The sequence below is a fragment of the Acipenser ruthenus genome, chromosome 10 (genome assembly GCF_902713425.1).
Source record: "Acipenser ruthenus chromosome 10, fAciRut3.2 maternal haplotype, whole genome shotgun sequence".
In the NCBI taxonomy this organism is placed as follows: domain Eukaryota; kingdom Metazoa; phylum Chordata; class Actinopteri; order Acipenseriformes; family Acipenseridae; genus Acipenser; species Acipenser ruthenus.
Genome location: NC_081198.1, coordinates 12085540 through 12110760, shown reverse-complemented (window position 1 = coordinate 12110760; position 25221 = coordinate 12085540). Strand labels below are relative to the sequence as shown.

Sequence of the window (25221 nt, the reverse complement as noted above, 5' to 3'; positions counted from 1 at the left end):
TCTACAGAAACCTGATAGCACGGTTTTCTTGTGGTTCTTCATTTCAATACACATTGCCTTTTATATAAAACAAACGTTGTAATGTTATTTACAGCACTGCCTTGTATATAAAGTGGGACAATGAGCATAAAAAGGTGCATCTTTATTCCCTGCTGGGGATGCTCATTCCCATTATCGAGGCCCCCGCACTGCACAGGCCTATGGTATTCACCTTCGTCTTGAACTTCCTTAGGAAATCGTGTCTTCGTACAATGAAGTCTCTATATTGAATTATCTTTCCTTGTGCTGCAGAGACCTAAAAGATTAACGGCCTAATACCAGCTGCATGTTAATCACCAGTATATTTTTGTTGACCAGTTTGTAAACCTTTACAGGGTTCGGTTTTGTTTTTGTTTTTTAATTTTGTATTTAATAGTTTTGTATTAATTGCTCCAATAAACAAGGATAGCTGTGAAATGGTTCTAATTGTTTTACAGTTTAAAACTAGCATGTGGGCGTGTGTATTTTGGTGTATTTCAATGGGCAGGTACTGTAGACAGGCAGACTGATATTAAGCCATGTGGGGATTGTCTCTGTTCCTTTGTAATTGTGTAATTACATGTGTTGTTAACAAGATGTACATGTGTTTGACAAGTTGTTTATGGGTTTGCTCAATAAAGCCTAAATGGGAGTGGGAGTTGGAATTACAATTGATTAAAAAAGAAAAAAAAAAATCATTGACCCCAACCCTGCTGAAAACATAGCAGGGTGGAAGAATTTCTCTCATATATTCCAAGGTCGTGTTCGTGTGATGTGTTCTTTTACTCTGATTATCAGGATGGGTTCCCATAGAAAGTGCTTTTAATTCCTTACATGTACAATTGTGTTTGGTTTGATGAGGGATGAATAATGACAAAGCTATGTGTGTTCAAGGCCTTTTGTGTGTCATACGCCATCACATGCTGAAACTGAGGGTTTTGACCAACATGTGGTTGTTGTATTGTCTAAATAGTGAAATTTTAATAGTGCTGTTTATCAATGGGTGAAAGGGACATTTTTATAATGTGCAATGATAAGCAGTCCATGAACTCTATTGGATAATTTGTATTAATCAGTTCTTAGCTCTAACGTTTCTGAATTGTTCTTATTTATTAATTTCTTTCCATTTATCAAATTGATATACAGGTTAGAGTTAAATTGTCATGTCTACAGTGCCTTTACAAGTTCAGCTTGTAAAGGCACTGTAGCTTTCCACTGTTTATACTCCTCTGAGTCCTGATATAAAAAAAAGCTGCTTGTGTAAGTAACACTGACCAAGGAGTAACATGGGTTAAAGGCTTTTAATGGTTTCAGAAGGCATTTAAGGGCTCTTAAAGGCCTCATTATTTGCCTTTCTGCAGGTGTAGCATTAGTGAAGCCTGCCTGTGGTGTGCACCTCTAACTAGTGCTTTAACAGCCAGGGGTAAATAACACTCCAGTGGGAATTCCCCCTCTAGTTTCATCCTGGTATAAATGGTATTAAAATAAGTCTTGTAAATTTGAGACTATGAGCACATTTAAAGATCTCATCGTCATTCTGAAGACAAATTAATTTTAGTGTAAGTAAATTCATTTCAAACAAATTTTAGTTTAGGTATAGTTTTTATGTTGTTTTCTTTTATCTTTGTATAATTTGAAAAATAAAAAGTGCTTAAGTTTATTATGAAAAGTCCATAGTGTTTGTGGTGGGAAGGTGGGAAGATAGGGTAAATATTTCTGCAATCTTTAGCATTTTTACAGTAATTGGGACAATTGCCACCTTATTTTAAAACTCACGGAAGCAAAAACTCACAGCCCAGCTAATTAGGTTGTTAGTGCAATAAAATGTATCACTAAATATAGGCCTTCCATTATATCTGGAGTTTTCCACTTCTGTCGCCTTGTGGACAAACAGTGTTACTACACAATAAATACACAAGTATTCTACCGTTTGAAGTTCAGTGCTTTTATAATGTGACCAACTTCTTCTTTTTTCTTCATGCAGAACAGCGAATTTCTTTTTTTATATATATTTTTAAAGTATCTGGCCTGTACATTTTGAAGTAAATTCATCTAGCCATGGTTTTGTTTCTGTTGGGAAGAACAGGAAGTCCTTTTTAAAGAGGTCTATTGAATTGTCCTTGTGTTACAGAACAACTACCTGGTGTTTATGGCAGAGCTGTTTTGGTGGTTTGAAGTAGTGAAGCCTTCTTTTGTACAGCCTCGGGTTGTAGACGTCGATGTTAATGGTGAGCTTTTCCTTTAGTGATCTTGTAACTTAATCATTTAAAATGCAATCATTTCACTTCATATAATGTGAAACAGTTGATTATGTATAATAATCCAACATAAAGCAAACATATACACATTTAGTCTTCTTCAGTGTAGTATTTAGCCTACTGTGCAGGATACACATGCATTAATTATGTATTACTTATCGGTGAATTACATAAAAACTGTAAACTTAATACTTAATAACTTTTTTTTTTTTAAATAAATTTAGTCGTTGCCAATGGTTTTCTTGCCAGTTTGGAATGCCCAATTATTATTTGTATCCCGGTTCACTGCTGCAACCCCCTGGCGACTCAGGAAACATAGGTTGGAACACGCGTCCTCTGAAACGTGCTCCTGCCAATCCGTAATTTTTTCGCACTGCGGATCCACAGTGAGGCCACCAGACCTATAGTGCCGGAGGACAACACAGATCTGATGGCTCCACTGCAGAACCGCAGGCGCCATATCGGCCACAGGGGTTGCTGGTGCACGGTGAACCATGGATTCCCCTGCCGACCTAAGCCCTCCCTACCCGGGTGGCGCTCGGCCAATTGTGCGCCGCCCCCTAGGAACCCCTGGTCATGGACATAACCTGGATTCATACCTGCGATCTCCAGGCCACGCGGAGTGCCTTTACTGGAAATTCAATAACTTTGAATTGCATGTTCTAAAATATACATATGAATATGAATAAGTGAATGTTGTATTTGTTTTTATACACTGCTTATTCTTTCCAGAAGATAACTGTGGTCATACATGCTGTTTATTTCCAGCAGCAGAGGCAGTTCAGCCACTGAAGAACATGCCCACTTTTCCCATTTCAAATGCTACAAAAAGAAGCTTTATTGAGAGTCCTTCCAGTTCAGACTTGGATGCCAGGTTAATATTTCTGCTTTTCAGCACTGTTTTGCAGTCAAATCCTAGTACATTAGAAACTCCAAGCTGATGAACAATTTATTTTAAGTGTCACAGAAGTGTATAAATAATGACAGTGTGTAAGTAGTTGATTGTAAGTATTCTGAAATTGAGTGGTGATTATTTTTTTATGTGATTCTTACCCTTTTATGTGTTTTTTTTAATTCAAGCCAAGGCTTGTCACCACCTCTGTCTTTTCTGCCACTTAGACACAAACAGCAGCGGCCTCAAAATGCCACTTCAGGTAATAACAAACGGGGTTGCCTTCTATTGCAAATGCACAGGAAATTGCTTATGTACCTGAACTCTTAAAAATCAAGTGTAAGCTACAAGAAAGTTTGCAGCAATGTGTCAGTTTGAGTTACACTTTCTTCTGACTGCCCCAGGTCTCCTTTGTAAATAAGCTGCCTGGCTCATGGAAAACAATCAAGTATAAGCAGTAGATATTCAAGGCGGGGAAAAACATTGTAGCATGTGTTCATTCAATTAATGTTTCATTTTCTTTGCGTAGTCTAGTTTGCCCTTTTCACAGTTCTTTGCACTTATTCTTTTATTAGGAGCAATGAGAAGATCCACCTCAATGTCTTATGTGGATGGCTATGTTGGAACCTGGCCTAAGGAAAAACGGTACACAAGACTAATTATTTATGATAACAGCTAAATCATTATTTTCTTTGCATTCGTACAACTGGGTGCCAATATAATTAAAGGAAAAATGCATAGATATGTAACATGTTTTAAAATGGCTAAAATCAATTTTATATCAAAAGTTTTACCCTGTCTTAAAATAACAAGTGCACTGCTCCTAAGGGATACTTAGATATTAAGCATTGTAAATCCCTAAGTGCTGTATTGAAATAATGCCTAGGACATTTTTAATGTGATAGAGGGGTTTTAGCATTAATTCACCTACTATACACATCTCTGAATATCTCTTAATCGTTTGGAGTAGTGTACAATCTTTGATTGATGTTTCTTACTCTAATACGTACTAAACATATGTTATTCCCGATGAATATATTAACAAAGGTATGCATTTAAAATATGTTTCCTGCCCAGGTCATCGGTCCATGGAGTGTCCTTTGACATCCCTTTTGATAAAGAGAACACTATGCAGACCTCTACCCCTCCGAGCCGTGGGATGACCAGATCCTTCAGCAATGAAGGTCTAGGATTTAAACTCGGTCAACACCCCAGAAACATAAAGAGAAACCTTTCATTCCAGCCCATGAACGGACAGAGTGAAACAGAAGGCATTGAAGAGGAAATGTACCCAGAGCGCCAAACTGACGCAGAACTCCATGACAGCGCTAATCAAAGGAAACAGTATAAACTTTCAAACGGGGCAGTGCTGGACGAGTACGGCAATCCTGCTGGGACACCAAGTATTGAAGAAGCTTTGCAAATAATCCACGATTCCGATAAACCGCATAGTGTCCTTCAGTTCAATAAGGTCAACAATGGATTTTTCCTCCATAGTCAGGACTTGGGGGATTTTAATTCAAAACCTAAGACAGAGGAACCGTGTTTGGACTCTATTGCCGAGACAAAGGGGGCTACGAGCCCTGACACTACTGAGGTGGACACTGGGATTCATGTTCAGACAGAAGACATTCAGGAAACGATAGACGAGGACTCTTCTTTAAGAGACTACACAGTGAGCATGGACTCTGACATGGACCACGACTATGAACTAAAAGTAAGCAATCCCAGGGACATCACAAGCCCATGCCCGAGTTCAGTAAGTGCCAAGTCCCAGGCTGGGAGCAGTGAGCAGTCTTCTAGCTCTGGAGTTAAGATGACCAGTTTTGCAGAACAAAAGTTGAGGAAAATTAACCACATTGATGGCAGGAGCAGCGGAAGCAGCTCCCAAAAGACAACCCCAGAGAGTTCAGAGCTAAACATACCACACATGGGGGCATGGGCTCAAACACCGGAGGAGAGCCCGGTCAGGCAGGGGAGAGATCCCACACAGCTCCTGGCTTCAGAAATGGTTCATCTCAAGATGAAGTTGGAAGAGAAAAGGAGAGCGATTGAAGCGCAGAAGAAGAAGGTAGAGGCAGCATTTACAAGACACCGGCAGAGAATGGGGAGAACAGCATTCCTGACTGTGGTAAAGAAGAAAGGGGACGGCACATCGCCACTTAGGGAGGAATCTACTGGTTCAGAGGATGAAAAGCTATCAGCTGACATCCAGCCTGCCAAGATGTTGGAGGATAATACCCTAAAACCTGGGAAATGCAAAACTGAGGATACATTGTCTGAAGAAATTGCAGATAACATGGACCCAGCTCAGAGCAGGTGGCTGAAATCGCCCACTGACGAGTCTATAGGAGAGGTAGACCTTGTAGAATACACCAAGTCCATTGAGAAGCTGAACTCTTCTCTGAACTTCCTGCAGCAGGAGATGCAACGCATAGCACAGCAACAGGACATCATCATGCAGATGAGGGAGCAGCAAGCCTGGGGGATCTCTCCTTCACAGCCATCTCCTCAGAAACAGGTGCGGGAGCTCCGCTCTACTTCACGCTCGACTGGCTCTCTGTCACCGGTCCTGTCGTCGGCCGGAGAATCCCCAAGGACTTCTCACCGATCCCCTCAGCCCATAACGAGAAAGTCAGCGTCTTTTCACTCCAAAACCCCAAGAAGTCAAAGACCAAACGAGTTAAAAATCGCCCCTTTCAGCCGTGTCTTGACCAGTCCCCAGTCAGTAGACAGTCTCCCCCGCCTCCGGAGGTTTTCTCCCAGCCAGATCCAGACCAAGTCGTTTGTGCACTTCGGAGATGACCATGCGCCCACCGGTGAATCGGAGTCGAGAGACAAGTATTCTGTCCAGGAACCTAAACCAGCAGACTCTGAGACAGAGCAAGCTTCAGAGATGGGGGAGGCACACAAGCAGCTCCCAGCAGAGGATGAGAAGGAGGAGAAGGAGGAGGTCAAGCCCCTGGAATCGACAGTTTCAGAAGTGTTATCCCAGCCTGTTAAAGAGACCTTTATTCTTACCCCCAACACTGAAAAGCCAAGGGAGCCTATAGGACAGAGCACTAAGACTGTGAGCTTGATTGAGGTTCCTCTCTCTGTGCTGAAGCCGCTAGAGGGACAGGTGCTGGAGGGAGACGGGGCCGGAGACAATTATTATGATGATCAGAAAATGTGCTGTGGATTCTTTTTTAAAGTAAGCAATAAATTACTGCAGAATCTTGCTTCTCCGTGAATAATTTACTGATAACATCAAGATTCATATGCATATTTAAACATAGAGTATCCTTATCTTACATTTACATGAGCTAATTAAAAATGCAGCATGGACTCTCTAAAATAATCGCTTCGCATTTCCCACATTGCATTGAATTCAGTAGGTGCATAATATTAGGTTTGCCTAATGCCTTGACAAAGTATTTTCCCCACATTGGGCCTTTGCAATCAATATCGTCACATTTTAAATTACTGGTAACAAAATGATGATTAATATAGGTGAAAGTCATGGAAGCACTCAACTAAGACTAAAGACTTGGTGCTGAGTTACTTGGTTCATCATGAGTTAATGTATTCCATACCATAATCTAGTCTATGGTCTAGTTGTATACTAGATATGCACCTTACTGAGTTGATATGCACCTTACTGAGTTGAAATTACTGACACCTATTCTTTGTGTTTGGACAGGATGACCAGAAAGGAGAAGATGACATGGCAATGAAGCGAGCTGCCCTCCTAGAGAAACGACTGCAGAGGGAGAGGGAGAACCAGCAGCGAAAGCAGCAGCTGGATGTGGAACTGGAGCAGAAGAAAGAGGAGGCCAGGTAGGTCATCTGCTTGTTCTTCTGGAGCACTAGCACCAACCTTTCACTAGACTGTGTCAAGGTGCCACAAGTCTACAGGAGCCAGGCATGTTTCACTAGGTAGAACTCAAGCAATGCCCTTGTGTGGGGAAGTATAGGGGGCTGAATTGTGCCAGAAAGATTTAGCCAAACCAGTTTTCTTTTTAATTGTTTATTGGAATTCAGACAATGGCTTTAAAGAGTAAGTAGCGGGATTCCGAAAAATATAGTATTACATGTCAAAAACGTGTTGCTAAAACTGTTTATGTACTGACCTGGCCCAGTGTGGTAAACCAGCTTTCCTGTTAAAACACAAACATCCACCATTTTCCAGGATTAAAGCAGAAGAAGAGCGTCAGAAGAAAGAGGATGAGAAGGCACGGCGAGAGTACATCAAGCAGGAGTTCCTGCGGAGGAAGCAGCTCAAACTAATAGAGGACATGGACACGGTGATAAAACCTCGGCCAGCAAGCTCCAAGCAGAAAAGGCAGCGTCCCAAGTCTGTACATAGAGATATAATGGAGTCGCCCAGAACCCCCGTCAGAGCTACAGCAGGTAACGCATGTGGCCATGCTCTGCAAGGAGTCTGTTCTGTGCCAAAGGTATCGCCCTGCTTTGTGCCACCTTCCAAAAACCGCAGCCGTACTCACATAACTAACTGACTGCGTTTGGTCAGTTCTTGATAAACCACTGGCAAGTATCTAACTTTCAGATTCTGGATCCTTGTGAAAATGTGTCTTAGACTTTTTCATGTATGCATTCATGCATAATGCTGATCAGCTCTGCATTTCTAAACCTGCAGTAAACCTTCATCTCAATCTGTTAAAATACTTAAACTTTTCATGAACTAATCTGCTTTGGAAGCTAACCTTACTGATATTTCACTAACATTCATTTAAGCTTTGGCAGCTCCTTCAAAGCTTTGACTGAATTAAAAAAAAAAAAAAAAAAAAAAAAACTATAAATTTGCAAAAGCTTTCATTTGATATTTTCATCATTTAATGTCTGTTTTTTTTCATATTTTCTGTCTGGCAAAGGTTATTGTGCTTCCTGTGGAATGCTCATTAAACAAAAAATCATAGAATGTGAAGTGTACTGTTTTTAGTTGTGTTATTATTATTTTGGAATGGTGACAGGTAGAATGCGTTTAGTTGTTTGGTCAATTTAATTGCACATTGGTTTGGATTTAAGTAGTGGTGGATTTGCAGAATCAATAACAATCGTGTGTATCATCATATTAGAGGACAGGTTAAAGCATGAACCTGATGTTACAGACCAGTATGTTTTTCTGTTTATTTTGATGCTCATCAGAAAATCATTTGTGTTTGTGTCCTGCAGCAAAATGGTGTTCTTGCAAATTAAAATATATTTCTTCCTTATTTAAACTGAATATTATGCCTAATGTTATAAAGCTGCAGATGTATGCGTGCATATATGTAATAGTTGAAAACAACACACAATACACCAAATCCATTGTACAGGTGGGTGCAAAGAATTATGAACAGACTTGTTGCATATTTTATTTTATGTTTTTAATTATGATTTTTCTTTATTTTCTGCTAAAATTCTTTCCTAATCTAGGTTCACGACCTCGTGTTTTTTCAGTGTCTAGCCTTTCACTGGCCTCCTTAAACCTAGCAGACAACGAGAGTGTGCTGTCAGGCAAGAGAAGTCCCAGGTACGGTTTCTTTTTCATTCACTACTGTTTATATTAGGGGTCCCTTTGGCCAAGCACTGGGACCTTTCTCCATATTTCATCGAATATTCTGCAGGTAAAATCGGACTAGGATACCCGGTTGATGCTGCTTGTGCAGTGGGATTTTTAAACTGGACTTCCTTAGGCATGACACCTTCATACCAGCCCCACATGCACAGCTGGGTTATGGTATGGATATCCATGTGTATGGCAACATCCTGCAACCCCCTTGATCCAGAGACAGGCGTGATATGTAGTGATCTGCACCACTAATACCTTTTCTTCCTCTAATGTTCATTTAATAACAATCTAATACTTGAAAGCATGTTGTGATTAATTGAGAGAGAAAAAAGATTTGTTAATTTGGAAAATCAAATCTCCGCCTTAAATACAGATTTGTGGAAAACAAATGTTACTGTCTAGTTTATGGAGCAAGGTGGAATGCATGTATGTCACAAACAGCTTTTCCTTCATAAATGCATGACTAGCTGAAACCTATTAATATATTAAGCTGAGAAGGAATGCCTGGATATTTGAGATAAAAATAAACCCCAGCATATTCAGTTAATATAATAGTTTAAGAAACATTTTAAAACGCATTACTGTACTAAACGTACACTATATGCATAGTTAAAATTACTGTGAGTCCCTAAAAGTAAAGCTTATTGTGGCTTTTTGTATGTTCTGAAATCAGCAAAGTAGTCTATTAAAATTGTCCTATCCATGAATTGCATGAGCATGAAAAGAAGTAAACCGATTCTTTCCCGAAAGAGTATGCCTCCTCAAAAGCACCCACAGGCCTGTTCTTTATCCTACTTCCTTGTGTCTTTTTCTTTGTGTCTCCCCCTCTCTGGAATTTTCAGAAGCAGTAGCGTAGCCTCTGGAAACCTTTACTACTTAATGAAATCATCTAAACTGAACAAGGCAAGGTCAGTCCCCTTTGATATGAAATAAGTCACTCCACCATCCCTGTTCCTGCTTATTGGAAAGAGCAGGTCATGGTGTAACACCACTAATATCACTAATATAGATTCAATCAGGTGGGTCTTGGTGCCCTTACAAAATAACACACCCAGTACAGTTTTGCAGGCCTCACCCTGACACGGAACTTGTGAATTATGTAATAAACTGATAGTTGGAATATAGGTAGTATTATTAGAGTGAAGGAAGTTTGTTGCTCTTTTAAGGTAAGGGAATTTTTTATGTACCCAAGGTTCTGTCCAACAAAGCTTCAACAACCATACCCATTTTACCCATCTTTTTATCTCTTCTATAGTGTAAGATGGCTGTTCATCATAGGTAGCTAACCTCACATTAACTAGAAGAACACTTGGTAGATAAAACTACAGACTACCAGGTATTATGAACCCTTTATCCAATGGAAAAGGTTTTACTGGTGCCTTGTCCAGGACCCAAATCAGTGTGATTTACAGGAGTCACCCACCCCACACCCAACACCCTCCATATCACCAGTCATTTGTTTCCTGCTTAACCTACCTCTGTAGGACTTTGGTATGGTTATCTGGTATGTATGTGTGTGTGTGTGTGTGTGTGTGTGTGTGTGTGTCTATATATAAATAAAACTGGAAAGTGGCTCATTCTTGTGCATACCTCTACTCCTGTGTGTCTGTGTTACTGTCCTGAATAATGTTATGGATGAGAATGTACACAAGCTTCTTCAGATTTAAGAGTGTAGGTCACCAATGTTAACAGGACAGCTGTAATGTTAACCATGTAGGAGCTGACTGTTTCTCCCTGTAATGTGGCGTGAAGAATCATTATTGCTGTGTCTCTTCCAGACCTGAGTCCACAGATGGGCTTTTGTCTCCTTGTCGATCATCCAGTCGCAATGAGGAGAAGGACTGGGAAAATGGCTCAACAACCTCTTCAGTGGCTTCGAATACGGAGTACACAGGTAGCTTCTGTTTAATCATGCGATCCTCGTCACTAAGTTATTGTCAGCATGTTGTGTGTGTGTGTGGAATATTTTTAGATTACAATAAAAAAAAAAAAAAATTATATAAGGTATTATGTTTTAAATATAATCATTTCTGACACCAATTGTTTCAGTGCTGATCTCTGATCTTTAAAACACCAGCTGGTCATTATGGCAAAACCACTTCAATAGAGTTTAAAACTGATTATTAGCTATAGGTAACAGTACTTAATTTTAGATGCCAGTGCTTAATTTGTGGTATATCAAGGTGTACTGGTAAACCTGAGGAAATAGTATTTGCTCTTAAATAAATATAACCTGTCGTGTGTATGTTTTAATTGTTTTCCTCTTCTCTGTACATAGGACCAAAGCTGTATAAGGAACCAAGTGCAAAGTCTAATAAACACATAATCCAGAATGCTTTAGCTCATTGTTGCCTGGCTGGCAGGGTAAACGAAGGTCAGAAGAATAAAATATTAGAGGTAAGACAATGCAGTACCCAGTGAAAGGTAGCCACTCAATACTGTTGTTTAAAACTATAAAGAGTGTAGGCATGCTTAAGTAATCCCTTATCTAAATGTACAAAACCTGTATGAAAATGTGTATTTGTCTGTTACACTGGGGGCTAATCAAATACATATTAAAACCTAGAATGGGTGAAACCGCTATACAGTCTTATTTATATCCCTGCATTACCTAAAAGGGAAAAAATAAATATTATTTCAACATTTGTTTGATTTAGGAGATACAAATATAAAATATAAATTCTTTATTTTTTTTTCTTTGCACAGGAAATGGAGAAATCGGGGGCCAACAACTTTTTGGTGTTGCTCCGGGACGCTGGCTGCCAGTTCAGGTCGGTGTACACGTACTGTCCTGAGATGGAGGAGATCAACAAGCTGGCCGGCGTCGGGCCCAAGTCCATCTCCAGGAAGATGATAGAGGGGCTTTACAAATACAACTCTGACAAGAAACAGTTCAGCCTAATTCCCGCCAAAACCATGTCTGCCAGCGTTGATGCAATTACCATTTACTGCCACTTGTGGGCCAAGAGGCCAGTGACGCCCAAAAAACTGCTGCCTTCCAAGTCATAGTGGATTGAACTCTGTTTTGATTTTTTTTTTTTTTTATTTATTTAAAATTTTTTTTTTTTTTTTTTTTTTTTTTTTAAAGAAAACATTGCACTTCACGTTACCATTAGGAAAAGGCTTTGAGCTGCCAATGGACAATGACACTATATCCAATTATTATTATTTTTTTGTTCGAACTGGACACCATGTCATTATGCACAACTGGAATGTAAAACACTATTTAAAAGTATTAAATGGATATCACTGATGCGTTTAGTACAAGAGATCATTGAATATTAGGTCATTTTATTGAAGCACGTGTGTGTGGTTTTGTGTGTGCTAATCGAAAGATCTTATGTTTTAATTTGGTACACTGAAGCACTGAATGCCATTCATCTGTATAGATTGAATCATCATAGCTGTTAACATTTGTGGCCTTATGTTTTTTTTATTTTGTATGTGACTGCCATGAGGTGTTTGTGAGTGTTATTTCATGAGAGGTTTTTGTATGCAAGTGACGCTTGTTACTTATTTTGTGATAGAAAAAATATCTGTTCGGTCTTAAGAGTTGAGTAAGAAAACCTGAAGGTATTAGGGGAGGTCTTAAAGTACTATGTACCTTTACAAAGTGTATCATGTTGTACTGTAGATTTAAAGGATGTCACTACAAAAGTATTAACTTATTAACTAGGTTATAGCAAATGGCAAAACTGACAAACTCCAAAACTGATGTTTCTTTAGACATGTATTTAACTCCAAGTTTACACAATAGAATGTTTAAGGAAGCAAAATAAAGTGGACAGGCTAATATGTTTCATTACATATGTATCTTATACATTTGGCTTCTCAGTTCTAGCTATAATATAAAGAGCTTTTGTTGCTACTGCAAGCAAGTAATGTAGTCAACATATAGCGTCCACTGTTAACAGGATTCAATATTATCAATCCGTGTATTCACCCCCCACCCCAAATCAGTTCATTCAAATGTCGGGTTACAGATATTATATTTGACATTTAAGATTTTCACATTCAGTGGGACTAGTTGGCCAGATTGGCTGTTCTGAGCAAATGAGTGGTTCCAGGTGGGTTAAACTGTAGTTTAGAGTTGTAAATACCAGTTTAAAAACCAAGGGAATTCACTGATCCTGAAACTCCAGTCGTGTATCCCACAGCCATAGTGATTGCTGTGTTAGCAACTTGTCTTAGTAGGTCAGGTTATGTTTTCATGGAACGTTTTGTATTTATCTGGCCAAACATTACTGCCACCTGTATTTTATTTTTCTTTTTCTTTTTAAGGTTTATGTATACATATTATGTGCATATTAAGCATGTTATTGCTAAAGACCATCCTTGATTTTTTAAATTTTATTTCCCCCATGGATGGGAGCTAGCTAAGTAATGGGGTAAAAACAAAACAAGAAATACCTGATACAGTTCAATAGATTGCAGGTCACAGGCCTCCCATGTCCTGTCTTATATTTTCATACTCTTGAAATTATATACCGGTATGTATTTCCGTGTGTATGTTGTGAATCAGATAAATACTAAGGGGATGAGATGTTGTTCCTGCTATATTGTGTTTGTGAGGTGGAGGTGTCCGTATTCCATCAGTAAATGTCTATCAAGAATCTACAAAAGTAGTGGCATTTTATTTACTTCTGTTTCAAAGTTTGGTTTTTGCTGCGGTAAGCCAACTGAAGTCAAAGCTTTTATTTTTATTGCTTCTATTATTATTTGTCTTGCGAATCAGGATTTGAGGTTCCTCTAGGTTTTATTACGATGTTGTCATTTTTTGTTAATATTTGAATGTAATTTAGTTTTTCTGTATATTTCATAAATGTTCATTACCATCTAAATGTTTGAGAGAGATGTGGCTCCAACACAGAGTTTTGTCAGTGGCTTATCCATACTATTTGCATGTATAAGAATAAGATATGTAATTCACAACATTTGAAATGTATAAATATATATGTATATAAAACTGAGGGACTCAAAGCGTATCATCATTGTTCCTGTAGGCATGTATAGGGATTTCACTGGTATCATGGAGCAGATCTAATTCCACAGCTTCAGATAAGATTTGAAAATATCTATCATAAACACAGAACTTTAGAATATCTTATCAAATAGTTAAAATGTTTACCGATGATAACTAAGACAGGTGTATAGGAATAACTAAACATATTTATAATTACCATGTTTTTAATTTGGAGATAAAAATACAGATTGTATCTTTTAAACACAGTCTGCGGTTTAAGTAAAGTAAAAAAAAAAAAAAACTTCTGTAAATGTCTTGAATTGTAATGCAATGACTATGGATTGAGATTTCATGGCACTCCTTATTTGATGTGTGTGTGGGTTTTTTTTTTTTTCCTCCACCTATACCAAATAGTAGATTTTCTTAAATTCAATTCAGTATAGCAAAACTCATTTCAAAGTTCTGGCCATGTATGTATGTGTATATATCAAGGTTTCAACTATACCTTAGTATAGTTGAAACCTTAAAAGGTGTGACCTTTAATATACTTTGCCTTTTATGGTAACGCTATAGGAATCGAAGTCACGCAGACATACATTTGTGTTTGTCTACTTGACGTAGTTTCTTTCAGTTTTGTAGTTTTACCTTCAAATTATGATTGAGCATTTTATGGAAGGATTCCTTTTAATGACTGCATATGCAGACACATACAAAAATGTCATATAAAAGGTGCCATGAACTTTTACTCTACACTGATGAAGAGATGCGCTTAGGGGTCTGACTACTTTAAACAGTGTTCTTTCATTGTTTCTTTTCTTTTTTTTAAAAAATTAAACTCAAGTTAGTGACATTCCCCCCCTGTACAGTATCTGAAGGTAGAATGTGCCTGTTTAATTTTGATATGTATTAGTAGAGAAATGTTATTGTATGTTATAAACAAGTATTATGAACATTGCTCTTTCTCATTTTAAAAGCCTGCTAGTTTTATAATAATATGTAATGGTATTTAGTATCGCAGGTTACCTTATGCAGGTGGCAGATTTGAATGTCTGTCTCTAACACAAACACTGGTGCTTTCATTTGAGGTATATTTATGGAATTGCCAAACAAACAGTTGTATGTGTTTCTGGGACAAAATGTCAGCAGTTACTTTGCTTACTGAAACCTTTTGGGTTCTCCGTTATGTCAAAGAGGTTTTACTTGAGGACAACGTGTGCTGTATAGTTGTCTTGTTTGGCTGTTTTAAAGCCAAAACAAATAACAATTTAATTATAAATGGGCACTGTTGATTATTGTACAGTGTGTGGTGTGCTAATCTGTCCACCTTGGTGGAGCATTGCTTCCATTTCCAGACGCTGTGCTGTCATATATTGTCAAATATTGCTAAAGTAACATGTAGTTTTATTTTTTTCATTTTGCATCAAATAAATTGAAGCATGGCCTCACAAAAGGTACTTGGTTGTTGCCTACCTGTTAAAATGTCCCAACTCCAGCAACAAGCCTGCCATACGGACATATTTTCTTTTGTTTTATTAAAAATGTCACATTTATGAAGGAATTCTTGTTAATTACATTTTCAACCCACCCAACCCAGGCATTTCCTACATATAAGACATATCTGTCTAGCTCTTTGTAACTTGGATAGAGAACTAATAGCCCTTCATGGGTTAAAACATCAACCACATACTGTAAACTCCCCAAACCTCGTATGTATTATTAAGCACTGCCCTTTATCTTGTCTCTTGTAGACTTGCAAACTAAATATCAGACTTGTTTGGAATTTAAACCAATAATTTACACAAGCACCATTTAATTTAACACAGGAGTGCAGCGTATTCTGCACATTCACCACTAGATGGCACCCCATTTGTTCTATCAATGAATGTAAAAAAAAAAAAAAAGAGTCACACCCCAAACTCTCCTCCCCATATATGCTGTTGCCTACAAAGGATGTTGTCGTCAGTAGCTGGCATTTTTCACACATACTAAAACAATGGATCGCATACAGTAGGGGGTGCATTAAACAGTCTAGAAATAAATTAGAATGGCATAGATACGAGGTGAATAATGTCATTGATAAACCACTGGCTTTGCAGAGCTCTCTGCTGCAATACTGGTAACCAAAATCTGCTATGCTATCGTTTTATTATTTACATTGAGAATGATCTGCATTAAAGCTGTACGGATGATGTGCCGGTTATTAAGCAGTTATTTACACATATAATGCTCCGTGCACAGGCAAGAAGATGGATAATTGCAAGGGTTTGTAGTGATAATGGTGCGATTTAGGGACTCTGCGAACAGCAGTTTCCAATGCATGTTCTAATAGAAATATTTTAATATCAGACCCTGAAAATGTTACCTTTTTTTTGTAATAGAGAGTGTGGGCTGTGGCCTTGAGTTTGGAGACTCGTTTGGTTCTAACATTTGACCTGTTGTTTTGCCCTCTCCATTTTAGGTGTAGTGCCCCGCGGTTAAAAATAGTTTTATCTTGTAAGTCAGTGTTGAAGATACCCTTTCTTTAGCGATGTCGTTATCCGTAAATCACAAATACACATTGGAGCTGAAATTCGTTTAGTAGGCGCTATTATTAAAGCTCATAATCGAGAAGTAAAAGGTAATGTATGTTGACAAAAATATATATATTTGAAGGAGGAAGGGCAAGTGTCCCTAACTCCCAAAATAACTGTCGGGGATGTAAACACTGCCAACATGATGAAGAGTGGACAAAAGAAAACTTTGGAAGAATTACTGAAGTGTAAAAGTGATCATGCATATTTACAGCGTAGCACAACACATCAATACAGTTTCAGAACTCGTTAACTATGCTAATTTACCGATCCGTCTGATAAAAGTCACCTTCACCTGTGCGCTACGATATACGCGGCTCTGCATCTGCAGGCTTTGGAGTGAAGGCAGTGCTTAAGACAGCCCAGGGATGTGGGTCCTGAAAGTGCCGGTGCAGATTGCTCGACTGTGATTGGCTGTTCAGTGCAATCGCTTGACAACCAAAGAGTCAACCAGCGAAGATACTGTAGGAGGAGACGACAACAAGAGAAAGGGAGCAGCAACGGAGATTGTAAAAACAATAAATAAATCACAAATAAAAACAGCAGTCATTCTGTTAAAACAGACCTGGAAATTAAAACAACAATACATGTATTTATAGCGCTGAGGAGGTGAGAATTCACCGATTTAATGATGGTTAATGATGATGTATATTTTATTCTACTGGTATTCTTTTACATGAATCTAACTGTAACATCGGGATGCGTTGAGTGTATTGCTTGCTGTGTAATGATCCGATGATAGTTTGACCGGTGTGGGAAATACGACAAATGCGTTTTATTTGATAATGTCGTCTCAGTGGTTTTATTTGCAGGTTAAGTTGCTGTGCTTGTCTAAAGAAGGCAATGGTAATTACACCGATAAAGCAGACAGGCAGACAGACACACTGTACTAGAAATAGAATTGAGCACTTGTTTCTTTGTCACGATATTCAAGGGTCTATTTTTTATTCTTCCTACAGTGTAGCTTATGGTGTTGAAAAGGGGGTTGTGCGCATTCAGAGGGTGCTTTTTGTACTGTAATACAGCGACAGTCGCTATCTAGTCATTGTAACTGTAACTGTATTAGTAGTGGTTCAGACCAGCCCAAGAAACCTGCCAAATGATGCTCGCAGTTGAAATTGAACAGGAGGCTGCGCAGTGAAGGCTCTGTCACTTTCCTGCCAAATAATGATCCCCCTGTCTAGAGTGAATTCTCAAAAAAAAAAAGACAGAATACAAGAGGGCAGGGTAGATCCATTTGATGTCTATACAAAAGTGAGGGGATGGTTTTGCTGTTTCAGATAAGAACGTAAGTACTGGTCTAGGTGTTTGCTGCTTTTGTTTTGAATAATTTCTCTTAAAAAAATAGTTAATTGTTATTTGTAATAAATGTTTAGATATGCATTTGTTAATACTGTATTTATTGGTTAGCCTTTATGTTTTTATATCAGTGAATATGGCTATTGAGCCCAGCCAAGCGTTGTGTTGCATCCCTCGTCGTAGCATGCACGGTGACACCCATATATTTAGCCACTAAATATGTGACTTAAACTATTGTATTTTGAAATGATATTTCATTCGGCTAAGCAAACGAACAGTTGTTAACGGAATACATTGAATATATGAGGGCTTTGTTGTTTTTATTGCATGAAGCTGTGCGCAGAATATATTGAATTCTTAGTATGGTTAGAATAAAAGTAAAACCTGAAAACAGTACTTTTAATGTGAAGTATCTATCTATCTATCTATCTATCTATCTATATAAAGGAGGAGCCAGAGTTTGTTTCCCAATCCAGTGCTTTGTGTGCATGACTGAGTGTCCCTTAAGAGTAAACACGTGGTATCATTCGCCCCTACTATATAAAGCAGAATGGGACAGCATGATGACGTGGAAAGAGTCCTTATCTTCAGTGATTTACTGTGTCTTGGTATACATTACATGTTGACTTTTTAGAAATGAAAAGTTCAACTGCACATTTAGAAGAAGTGAACTGGAGACTGGCACTGAAGCTAAATAAGGGGTAATAGTTCAGTTTGCAAAACATCCAGTTCCTTTTAAGTAGGCTGAAAAAAAAGGGGTGGGATGCTGTTATGTGGAATGAGCTAAATGCCTACACTGTACTGACCCTGACAAAGTTGAGAATACTTAAAGGGAACCCTTTGTAACTAAAATTACATTGGTGTATATTATAGTAAAACATTGGCAACAATAACAAATACACATGTTTTGGTGTTATTAAGGTCCAAAACTACAATTCTTAAAAGTGTTTTTTGCAGTTCATTTCAAAGCTGACATAATGACAGCAGAGGAGACAATAAACATTAAGGAGGTGGAGATCATCAAGCTGATCTTGGATTTTCTGAACTCACGGAAGCTTCATATCAGCATGTTGTCTCTTGAGAAGGAGAGTGGGGTCATCAATGGCCTATACTCTGACGACATGCTTTTTCTCAGGTAGGTTGTGTATGGAAGAATGTTTAAATACATGAAGTGAGTTCATCAAATAGCTGGCCAAGGGCCTTTACCGATACTAAAATGCATTCAGTGTTAATTTTGTTCACTGAAACTTGTTCAGTATCCTCTTGTTCCACCAAATGCTCACTAAGTATCCATTCATTTTGTGTACCTATATTTGTACTCTCTTTATGTAATCCAAATTATAGAGGGTATTCACTTCGGCAAAGATTGAGACATACAAACTCAATTAAGAGAAAGAATACCGGGGCAATTAAAACCAAGGCAAACTGGCTCCTGCAGACTAAATTCCTTGTACAAAGTAAATGAGCTATTTTACTTGAAACTGTTATAAATCATATTGAAATAGTCTCAATTAAACTATTCCAGCCACATACAGTACTTGCTAATCTAAATTCATTGTTCTTCTTGATTGTAAACATGGGTATAGGGGTAAAGTTATTTTGTAAAATGTCAACAGCATCATGGATTTCATGTTTCTTTCTTGCAAGCTTTGTGAGTTTAGTGTATATATTAAGAGTACCCCAGACTCTACAGTACACTGTTAAAGTTGTCACAATTCTACATGGAAATCCTGTTGGAGAGCAACAGCTGCCTGTGTTTGAAACCCCTATCAGCTAATTAAGGTATTAGATCTGATTAGTGGCCGTTTCCCGAAATGGCCTTTTGGATTACTGCTTTGAAATGCTTATAAAGTCCTCCACTAAACTTTATAGCTTATAATCATATTTCTTCAAGGTTATTGGACATACTGTAGAGGATCTGAAATGCTAGGATTTTCTGTAGTTTAAAATTTAAAGCTTGCAAAATGTAGCTTCCCAATTTATATATCTTCTGAGTAAGCAGTTTTTATAATGAGGAGGAAAGATTGTATTTGCTCATGGAGAGGTTAGCAATGGTAGAGGAAACAGCATTGAAAGCAGAATCTAGAATCTGTTTTATTCATTGTATACCTTTTTCAACATTGTAAGTTAAGTGTACTGCATACCCCAGCAGTAGTAGCAAATGTTACCGAAGGTCTAATTCTATAAGTTCCGACCTTGCCTTTTGTTTGTGTTTCAGGCATTTTCTTGCATATCTGTCTAAAATGAAAGTGACACTGTATTATTGAATATCTTTAGAGTGCGAGACGTCGGCTATCCTGTCAACTGATAAATCATGACCTTCTTATACATGGCAGATCTATTGTTAAAGCATAAAATGCAACAAAGAGAGAAATCAATTCTGGGAACTTATGGACAAACCTAATGTTGTCCCTGATCTGTGTGACTTTCTTTAAGTTATGGAAAAACAACACAGCAGTAACCCTAGGCACCAGAATACCTCATTTGAACAGTTTTGCCATTAGCATTGGTTTTATTTAGCAATTCATCTGGATTTTTTTTTTTTTCTTGAATGTTTTCCCAATAGATGGATCAACAAAAACATCTTGAAAAAGAAAAAAAAAAAAAAATATATATATATATATATATATATATATATATATATATATATATATATATATATATTTGCAAACTGTGGCATCTTATCCCCATTTTTGTTTTGTTTTATACAGACAGCTGGTACTCGATGGACAATGGGATGAGGTTCTTCAGTTCATCCAACCCTTGGAATGCATGGAGAAGTTTGATAGAAAACGGTAAATTAGATTGTTAAGCAAGTGTTTTGCAAACTTCATTATCTTATGATATTGCAAAACATTGTTTACAGATGATGAGGGTCTGTGATATTAAAATGTGTTCTACTTTGCTTTCCACTGATTCAAGTGTTTTGACATAAAATTACTTTATTATTATTATTATTATTATTATTATTATTATTATTATTATTATTATTATTATTATTTATTTCTTAGCAGACGCCCTTATCCAGGGCGACTTACAGTTGTTACAAAATATCACATTATACACAGTATACATTATTTCACATTATACAGATATCACATTATTTTTTTACATACAATTACCCATTTATACAGTTGGGTTTTTACTGGAGCAATCTAGGTAAAGTACCTTGCTCAAGGGTACGCACGTCACAACGTTGTTTAGCAATTTTAGTACAGCATTCCTGAAAAACTAGAATGACGAGGTAGGGTGAATCTACTAAAGACTGGTGTGAGGGACTGTAATTCAATTAGAAACTGGTAACAAATATTTTTTAGCACACTGAGAAGTATGTGGCTTAAAGGCTCCTGGTAGGATTTTGTTTCATTTGGTAAGATAGCCATCTGTATAGTTTTCTGTCTTTACTTGTGGAAAGTTAACCCTTTCAGTCCTGAATTATTTTTGTCGAGCTGAAGAATGCGAAATGAAGTTATATGATTAAAAAAGGAACTCCTTTAGTGAGTACACATGAGAACAAGACATTTTTTTTGTTATTGCATATATTGTGTTTAATGGGACTTTAAAGTCCCACCAGTACTTTAAACCCCACATATTGAAAAATAACTTGTGTAATTACAGTGGAGGAATCTTTGGTCTCAAATGTCAAAACATGTTTGTAATCATATTTTTCTTACTTGCCTTTTATCACTACAATACAGAAACCTTATGTTAACATACAGCTCTAAGGCGGGGATCTTGAGATTAAGTACTATTTGTTTTAGGCATGTTTTTCTGTGTACATAAGATCGCAGAAGCAGCCTAGATGATTTTTTTTAAGGAAAAAGAAAAGGGAACACCAGAGTGGAAAACCACTGCTCTAAAATATGATCAAAAAGGAACCGATCTAGGATTGTTAACTATTTTTGTTGCAGAATTTTAAAATCACAGTATGTTCTAGTGTTATAAGACTTTTTTTCCTTTCCCTTTAGATTCCGGTATATAATATTGAAGCAGAAATTCCTTGAAGCCTTGTGTGTGAACAACGCAATGTCAGCAGAGGATGAGCCCCTGCATGTAAGTCGTTTATTAAACTGCTGATTAAAAAAGGAGCCGTGCCCAAATGGGAAGGTGTAGCCCTAAAATGTGTTTTCATCAAATAAATCCAACTCCAGAATATCCCTCTACTATAGCGAGATCAGAAACAGGATATGAAAGACTTCTTAAATGTTATTTCTGAAAACTAGACGTAAAGTGACATGTGCACAAGTTTTATTTGAGCCTAGTGTAATGGATCATTTGAATTGCCCTCTTTGGTTTTTATATATGGTGTTTTTAAGTTCTATAAAGCCCAGGGAGGAGAGTAATTTATGAAATATAACTACACTGAAGATCATGTCATTCAAGTTATGTACTGTGCAGTCCAGTCATTCATTATTATGTATGACTAAAGCCTTGTACACAGTTCTTTGTTCTCTTTAAGGTATTTAAGAGTAAAAGTCAAATAGCATTGATGATATTAATGAAAAATATAATTTGAAAGGTGCTGTGTAAAGTTATGTATATATTTTGTTTACATCTCCACAATTATAAGTGTCTTTTTTAAATCCAGATCCATGCATTTTAAAGATGAGAATGGATAATATGGCTTCTTCTAACTATAGTCCAATCGAAATGTTCACCAGCTATCCTATAGAATGGCCCTAATGAATGTATACTGTCTTACTCCTGGAGAGAGAATCGTTCCTAATCCGACATCTAACTTGTTGTGTCAGATGTGTTAAAAAGCTAAAAGCCTAGGTTTTACACTTCTCTTTTTGGACTTTTGATTAATCAGATGTGACAGAAAGGTGGCAGTGTGTAAAGGTTTATATTGCACATTGTGTGTGACTAATGTGGGCGGAAAGTGAGGAAGATACCATAACAACTTGTTTTCAAATCCCTTTTAAGCAACTGTACTTATTACAGTTAATTTTGCTGTAAAGCCTTGCACATCAATGAAATATAATGCAAACAGGACCCTGTGTGATGTTTAGATCTGTCATTGCACAATGGAAATGTTCAGGTCCTCATTGGAAGTTTTTATTATGTAAATACAGGCGAACAAAGATCTTGCAACTTGATCAAATGACAAACTGTAATAATTGTGAGCCGTTGAGGTTGTTCTTGTAGTCCTCCAGAATAATCAAAATACAAACCTGTCACATTACTGCCCTTATTAATCCTAATTGTTTTTTATGGTAACTAAAAGTGAAACACAAAATGATGAAAAAACTATTTTTGTTACATTGTATTCTATTCCAGCTGGAATTTACAATGCAGGAGGCTGTCAAGTGCCTCCATGGCTTGGAGGAGTACTGCCCCTCCAAGGACGACTACAGTAAACTCTGTCTGCTGCTCACCCTGCCTCGCCTGACCAACCACGCAGAGTTCAAGGACTGGAACCCTAGCACGGCACGAGTGCAGTGCTTCGAGGAGGCTTGCATCATGGTTGCAGAGTTCATCCCCGCCGACAGAAAGCTAAGTGAGGCCGGCTTCAAAGCCAGCAACAACCGTCTCTTCCAGCTGATCATTAAAGGGATGCTTTACGAGTGCTGTGTGGAGTTCTGCCAGAGCAAGGCCACTGGAGAGGAGATCACCGAGAGCGAAGTGCTGCTGGGTATCGACATGCTTTGTGGCAACGGCTGCGATGACTTGGATTTAAGCTTGCTCTCATGGCTTCAGAACCTGTCCCCCAGCGTTTTCTCTTGTGCATTCGAGCAGAAAATGCTCAACATTCACGTGGACAAGCTAGTGAAACCCGCAAAAGCTGCACACACGGACCTACTGACTCCTCTGATTAATAAGCTTTCTCCGTACCCATCATCTCCAATGAGGCGGCCCCAATCGGCCGATGCCTACATGTCTCGCTCCTTGAACCCTGTGCTGGATGGGCTCTCCTACGGACTGACCAATCCTGATAAGAGAGTCACAGACCTGGGCAATAAGACCTCTGCAATGTCTCACTCCTTTGCTAACTTCCATTGTCCTGCAGGTCAAAACCTGAGCAGAAGCCTAATGCTAGAGAACACAGATTGTCACAGTATTTATGAAGAGTCCCCAGAGAGGTAGGCTATTTATTTAACTATGAAGCCAAAATATAACTCATAACTTCATAATACTTTAGCATTTTTGTAACGCCTCTCTTAGCAATACATTTTGATGATTCAAAACAAATTATACAAGGAGTACAAAGTCAGTGCCAGGAGTTAAGCAGGACAAAGTGCAATCAAAAACACAAGAGCCCCATTACAGGATGCATGATTGACAGGTGAAATGCAACTTATAACGTCAGGTTAGTAATGGTACTGATGCCAAACTACAATGTACATAAAATATTTCTCTTTTAAAACTCAAATTAATCCTCACAGAGGTTGTTGCATTTACTCTTGGTATACATGGGAACAATTTGGAGGTATTGGAGCATATTGCACTGACAGTTAAGGCCTTCTAAAAATTATTGTTTTAAACTAAGTTTCAATAAGGCTGCACATGCTACTGTAGTTCTACCTCGGTGTGTTAGAGTTTTGTATCATTAGCATAATTAAATAATCACATAAATAATAACATGTATACAAATACTTAATATTTATCAAATTATTGCATAATTATGGCATACAAAAAACTGAAATCCATGGGGCGTGGCTAATACAGATAACTGTTTATATATTTTCTTAGGACCGAGACGCCTGTTGATGGACTTATGAATTCCAGTGGCCATCGGACTTTGTGTGAGAGTCCAATTCCAACCCCAGCCGCAGTGAGTGAGCCTGTCCCACCTGACTCAAGCCAAGGACCAGGAAAACCAGAGAAGAGTGAGGTAAGTGGAGGATGAAATCCAGCCTGGAAATGACCTGAGATTCGCAATGAACGCTCCAGATACTGTAAATCTCAATATTCTGAATTGGCAGAATCTTCCGATTTTTTCACTTGGTTCATTTGAATCCATTATTGTCACTGTTTTTTATTTATATTTTAATGTACAGGGAGCTCAGGAATAAGTTGAAGAAACACATTTTGCTTTAGGGTGGTTGGTTTGCTGTGCTGTGCTCTCATTCTTTTCCTGTATCACTCGTGCTGTTCTGTATGGAGGCTTGTTTTTAAAGATTATTATTTATAAGAATCTAAATGGAACCTTTAAATATTGTATTCCTTGTCAGAAATAAAGTTACAGATTGCAAGGAGATAAGGGTGAAGATTTAGACAGTGCTATTTCTTAAAGTAAAGTGTATAGTTGAACATCTTTATCTAAAGGGGACTTTATGAGATTGATACCCTGCAATCAAGCAGTCCAAAATGAATTCTAGTTTGTTGTTTGATTTTATACCTCTTTTTTTAACACTGATATTGTTGGTTGGAGTGATATCTCTGTGTTGTAAGGATCATATTCAGATATGTGCTGCTTTGAATATCAAGCAAAGCTTGAATGGGTGGCATATGGAAAGAACTGCTGCCCAGAGACACAGCAGAGTTCAGAGTGACTTTCCTAATGGAGTTTGGAAGCTACAAGTTTAAATTCAATCAACATGAAAACAGTTATGTCGCCAGTGTCTGTAGGATGCCTGCTGGCAGTCTTGAGCTTGATCCATCCTCTAATATTCCAAAACAAAGGGCTAAATACAAGGGCTCTGGCTGAATGAGTGCCTTGATTT

General features: G+C 37.9%; 2 protein-coding genes across 11 annotated transcripts in view; both read left to right on the top strand.

The window, feature by feature from the left end:
• Positions 1-11814, top strand: part of LOC117408630 (calmodulin-regulated spectrin-associated protein 2-like) — a 45562-nt gene extending 33748 nt beyond the window's left edge. For 2 of the 8 annotated variants that reach the window (XM_034013837.3, XM_034013806.3), the window contains 12 exons: positions 2150-2246; positions 3045-3150; positions 3357-3430; positions 3744-3813; positions 4246-6361; positions 6851-6987; positions 7340-7560; positions 8587-8683; positions 9565-9630; positions 10501-10616; positions 11001-11119; positions 11429-11814. In XM_034013837.3, the coding sequence (XP_033869728.3) occupies positions 2150-2246; positions 3045-3150; positions 3357-3430; positions 3744-3813; positions 4246-6361; positions 6851-6987; positions 7340-7560; positions 8587-8683; positions 9565-9630; positions 10501-10616; positions 11001-11119; positions 11429-11731 (3522 nt within the window). In that variant the 3' untranslated portion in view covers positions 11732-11814. The remainder of the gene's footprint in view (positions 1-2149; positions 2247-3044; positions 3151-3356; positions 3431-3743; positions 3814-4245; positions 6362-6850; positions 6988-7339; positions 7561-8586; positions 8684-9564; positions 9631-10500; positions 10617-11000; positions 11120-11428) is intronic. The other 6 variants (XM_034013863.3, XM_034013855.3, XM_034013815.3 and 3 more) reach the window with 5 other exon arrangements.
• A 3849-nt stretch (positions 11815-15663) lies between these two features.
• Positions 15664-25221, top strand: part of LOC117402362 (WD repeat-containing protein 47-like) — a 32598-nt gene continuing 23040 nt past the window's right edge. Inside the window, exons 1-6 of one of the 3 annotated variants that reach the window (XM_034003426.3) lie at positions 15664-16864; positions 18512-18689; positions 20266-20349; positions 21523-21607; positions 22835-23637; positions 24248-24389. In XM_034003426.3, coding sequence (XP_033859317.3) covers positions 18532-18689; positions 20266-20349; positions 21523-21607; positions 22835-23637; positions 24248-24389 — 1272 coding nt within the window. In that variant the 5' untranslated portion in view covers positions 15664-16864; positions 18512-18531. Of the gene's footprint in view, positions 16865-16887; positions 17544-18511; positions 18690-20265; positions 20350-20834; positions 20925-21522; positions 21608-22834; positions 23638-24247; positions 24390-25221 lie in introns of those variants that run through there. The other 2 variants (XM_034003436.3, XM_034003444.3) reach the window with 2 other exon arrangements.